The following is a 5,000-nucleotide window of genomic DNA, read 5'->3' as shown; positions in this document are numbered from 1 at the left end:
TTTCTAAGCCTACTATGTTTTTACTTACGGTTTATTATATCTATCATGTGTTTTTCAGTTCCAGTTCTATCTTTAGAATTTTAAATGCCTTTCTACTTTTTATATGGTCTAGTTTCTATTTTATAGATATAATATGCGTATGTTTGCGTCTACTTGTTTGTTTGTGTCGGATAGAAAAGAATACATTTGAAAACTGAACCTCGCAACGTACAATGTCAGGTCCCTGTCTAGGGAAGAGGACCTTGGTGTAATGCTAGAAATGTTAAAATAATTAAATTGGGATATAATAGGAATCTTATACAGAGTTAAATGATGGTCATATATTTGGCTTCAGAGGATATGAAAAGAACCAAGAACGTGATTTTTTTTCTTTTATTGATAAAGATTGTGCAGGTAACAGATGAACTATAGATATCAATGATAGAATTCTAGGATTAATTATCATACTAAAATAAAATATAAAACTTTACCAACAACATCCAATAAAGAGGAAGAAAAGGAAACTTTTTATAGAGATCTGGTGATATTCATGAAAACATATAAGGCTATTTTTTCCATTTGTTTTGAGTGATTTTCATGTAAAGTAGGTCAAATATAAAGGTGATACAAGAAACATCATATGAGACATTCTTGTACAATATGCTGAAAAAGAATAATAATCATGAGAACTCTAGTTTATGAAAATTAACATAGAAAATGGACATGGTGAAGCCCAAATTTATAAAAAAACACGAAAAATATTTTACTTCCAGTTAAAAAGTTAATTTAGTTAAAGTTTTAAGAGAGAAGCATGAGAGAGTTCAGTTTAGCAATACAACACATCTACTCCTGGGTATGTGATGAAAGGAAAACAAATAAAGAAGAAATGTACAGTAATTTAACAAAATTTGTATTGGAAACAGCACATGGGATCTATGGAAATCTTGCAAACCAAGATCAAGGAAAATCTAAATGAAAAAAAAAAGAAAAAAAATTCTAATAATGAGAACACTGGAGTTGAGGGTAAAATCCAAGTGAGCTAAGATAGAATTAGCAGAAATATCCAAAACAGTAAACAAACTAAAAACACAATAAGTTATTGAACACAATTAGATTAAAAATAGAGGAGACACCAGGGAAAGAAAGAAGCATCAAGTTAATGAAAGGAAGATGTGGAATAGTGTGCCAACAGATAAATATTTTAACGGAGGAAAATGGATGTACTAACAAAAAAGATGCAGTGATGAAAATTGCAAAGGATTTCGGTATAATGCTATAGAATATTGATATAAGAAATAACTTTGCCAATAGAAATCAGGAAACACCTGAGCCGGTACCGAAAGTAGCAGTAGAAGGAAAAAAAGTTGAAAGAGATAACAAGAGACATAGCAGAAAATGTCCTAACAAAGGATTTAATAACAGAATGAGGAGATTTCTTGGTAGCAAATCTCGCTGAACTTTACACAAAATGTTTGTAAGACTGCTCTTTACGTTCAGCTTAGAAAAAAAAATATATATCATATTAATTCACAAAAAGAGAGATAAAAAAGACCTAAAAATTACCACCCAATATTCACAAAGATCACATTAGGCAAAATGGAAAGAATGCTTGCCTCTACTCAGCTAAGACAAGTTTTAGAAGCGGATATTAAACAACTGACGAGATCCATGTGATTAACCGGCTAATGAAAAAAACTACCCAGTATGACAAACCGCTATGGATGGCATTTAAAGCCTATGAGAAAGCTTTTGACATTTAAAGCCTATGAGAAAGCTTTTGACATTTAAAGCCTATGAGAATGCTTTAGACATTTAAAGACTATGAGAAAGCTTTTGACATTTAAAGCCTATGAGAAAGCTTTTGATTCAGTCGAAACATTAGCAGTAATACACACACACACACACACACACACACACACACACACACACACACACACACACATATATATATATATATATATATATATATATATATATATATATATATATACATATACATATATATATAAATATATATATATATATATATATATATATATATATATATATATAAAGAATAATTTCGTAATCTAACATGGAAATGCATGTTAAAAATACCTTCTATTCAAGAAATTGCTTTTGAATTATAATTTTTAGGAAGAATGAATTACTATATATATCCTTTTTATATCTTTGAATCTTTTCTGAGTTAATAAGTTTATACAGTTCAACATCTTTTCGTCTTTTCTGAAGTAAAAGATAGACAAGAAAATATTTGTCAAAAAAAGTGGTTGGGTGGGGGAGGTTATAGCCCCTCCCCTCCCCATCCTACGCCTACGCCCATGATATATATTGTACGGTTTAGATATCGTGAGATATTCTGTCAAGTTTCTATAACCATGGAGTACTGTATAGTATCAACTAAAATCTTGATAAATAAAAGTAGGCCTACTCATGACACAAATGTTCAACACCATAAGACAATTGTTTTATTTATAAATAGATTGATTGAATAAAAGCTCCACCTTTTTTACGATTTGCCCAAGAAATCTTTCCCTATTACAGATCTCTAAAGTGTCACGCTAACATCTATCGAATTGACTTCCGTCTGTCAAAAGAACCAAATATTGTAATTACAGGAGGTCATCAAATTACAAACATTTGATTTAAAAACTTTTGACTTACAAATATTCTACTTACAAACAGTCCGAGATACAAACACAAATACAACTGAAATCATAAGTCTCAGATATTGTATCAAAAGTTCATGATCAAATTCTGTGATAAAACAATACCATATAATGCAGTAAGTAAGACAATATTTGCAATATGAACAAAAATATTTGTTGGCTTTTACAGCTAAAATATTTGGGCAAGTGAGTTAGATGAAGCCTACCATGGGCCAAAATTTGAAATAAAAATATACTTACGAACATATTCTTGAAACCTATCAAGTTTTTAAGTTGAAGACTTTCTGTAGTTTTAAAGGTGAATGTATTTCAGGGAGAGTGTTGTATCAGAACTAAGCTGTGAGGGTGGGAGTCTATTTCTTGAGGCCATAGACACTGACTTCATTAAGTTGTAGGTATTCAGCTGTTGCGGCTGTAATCTGGATGCTGATGTATCTTCCAAAGACGCCCTTGTATCTCGAACACATAAGATGGCCTTCACCTAACACATAGATTTTCATATAAGTACACAAGAGACTGAATGATGTGAAGTTGCCGTCGTGGATGGCGGTGTTACCGACTCGAACCTGTAATAATACAATAATAATAGTTAGCAGCCTAACAAATGTCACACACATATGCATATAATATACATACAAATAAACAAAAAGATAGATACATTGTATATATATATATATATATATATATATATATATATATATATATATATATATATATGTGTGTGTGTGTGTGTATATATATATATATATATATATATATATGTATATATATATATATATATATATATATATATATATATATATATATATATATATATACATATATATGTATATATATATGCACATATATATGCATATACTGTACATACAAACACACACATATATACAGTATATATATATATATATATATATATATATATATATATATATATATATATATATATATATATATATATATATATATATATATATATTATATATATATATATATATATATATATATATATATATATGTATATATATATATATATATATATATATATATATATGTGTGTGTGTGTGTGTGTGTGCATGTATATACAGTATATGCATATATACATATATACATACATATATGTACATATATATGTTTATATTTGTATATATTTATATCAGAATCTATGATGTTTACATAATATGATCTAGGTAACCGATAAATACCAGTAATCTGAATTTTCAACAAAGAATTCAGCCAACATTGCTAGATACGGAAAACCATATTGAAAATGGTTACTTTAACCTCTATATCTAAGAATGATATTTGATAATGTTATGGAGTTTTAGGAGAATTGGTTGAAAGTAATCTCATTACCAGCAAACGATATTCTTGTAAGATTAGAACATCTGAAACTTGGTAAGCCATTTATAATGAGAAAATTTGGGGGAAAATAGTGGAATAAACCATAAGTCATATATCACCTAAATTTCACAGCGGGAAAATTCTGAAAGAAACTATTCTCCAATGTTACATATTTAAGTAATATATCTTAAAAAAGCTCCATGAAATCATTTGGAAAATAGATGATGCTCAGGGCTGGATTTAGATTTATGTAGGACCGAAGTTATTTGAGATAATGGAACCCTTTATATGTCCAGACTTCAGATGTCCAATGTAACAAACTTGACTTTTAAAACTTAATGATGTAGTTAAAAAAAAAGCGTCAACAGATGGCACTGGCAGTATTTGCAAAAGACATCGTGTGTAAAACTACTGCAAAACTTTAGGTAATTTTCCTCTTATATTTTGTAAATGCACACAACGTTTCTTTCATTCCGGCTCCCAAGAAAGTGGAGTCCCTAAACTTTAACTTGTCGTGGCCTATGTAGTATATCCCTAACTGGTGATCATCAGACTGGGGTTCGAGTCCTTCTCAAACTCGTTAGTTCCTTCGGTGGCTGCAACCTCACCCTACTTATGATCTAATGTTGGCGGAGCCTATATGTCTATCTTCTGAGTCATTAGCAGCCACTGGCTGGCCCTCGTTGGCCCCAGCATGTGTAGAGAATTGACTTTGGAGCTGATCCTTTGTATATATATGGTCAGTCTCTTGGGTATTGTCCTGCTTGATAGGGTAATGTCTGTGTCCCTTGCCTGTGCAATTCACGAGTGCCCTTTAAACCTTTAAATATGTGAACTCCCCCACTGATGATCTCTAGCAAAAGTTCCTCTCTCGATCCCGGATACCAACTAGGCCTTACCTCAACGTCGTGGAACCTCGTATAATATATCTGCCTTGGAAAGATCTGGATTTGGTAAATGAGCCTCTCTTCTCCAAGGTCCACATGCCACCAAGGTTTGACAAGCCCAAGGGAG

General features: G+C 30.8%; 1 protein-coding gene across 1 annotated transcript in view; it reads right to left on the bottom strand.

The window, feature by feature from the left end:
• Positions 1-2,951: 2,951 nt before the first annotated feature.
• The window catches only part of LOC137656216 (uncharacterized), a 15,538-nt gene continuing 13,489 nt past the window's right edge, over positions 2,952-5,000 (bottom strand). Inside the window, exons 3-4 of the mRNA XM_068390387.1 lie at positions 4,886-5,000; positions 2,952-3,214 (exon numbers count right to left, since the gene is read on the bottom strand). The exon at positions 4,886-5,000 is cut by the window's right edge and continues 54 nt beyond it. Of these exons, the coding sequence (XP_068246488.1) occupies positions 3,002-3,214; positions 4,886-5,000 (328 nt within the window). The 3' untranslated portion in view covers positions 2,952-3,001. The remainder of the gene's footprint in view (positions 3,215-4,885) is intronic.

The sequence above is a fragment of the Palaemon carinicauda genome, chromosome 17 (genome assembly GCF_036898095.1).
Source record: "Palaemon carinicauda isolate YSFRI2023 chromosome 17, ASM3689809v2, whole genome shotgun sequence".
In the NCBI taxonomy this organism is placed as follows: domain Eukaryota; kingdom Metazoa; phylum Arthropoda; class Malacostraca; order Decapoda; family Palaemonidae; genus Palaemon; species Palaemon carinicauda.
This window is presented reverse-complemented; position numbering and strand designations above follow the sequence as displayed.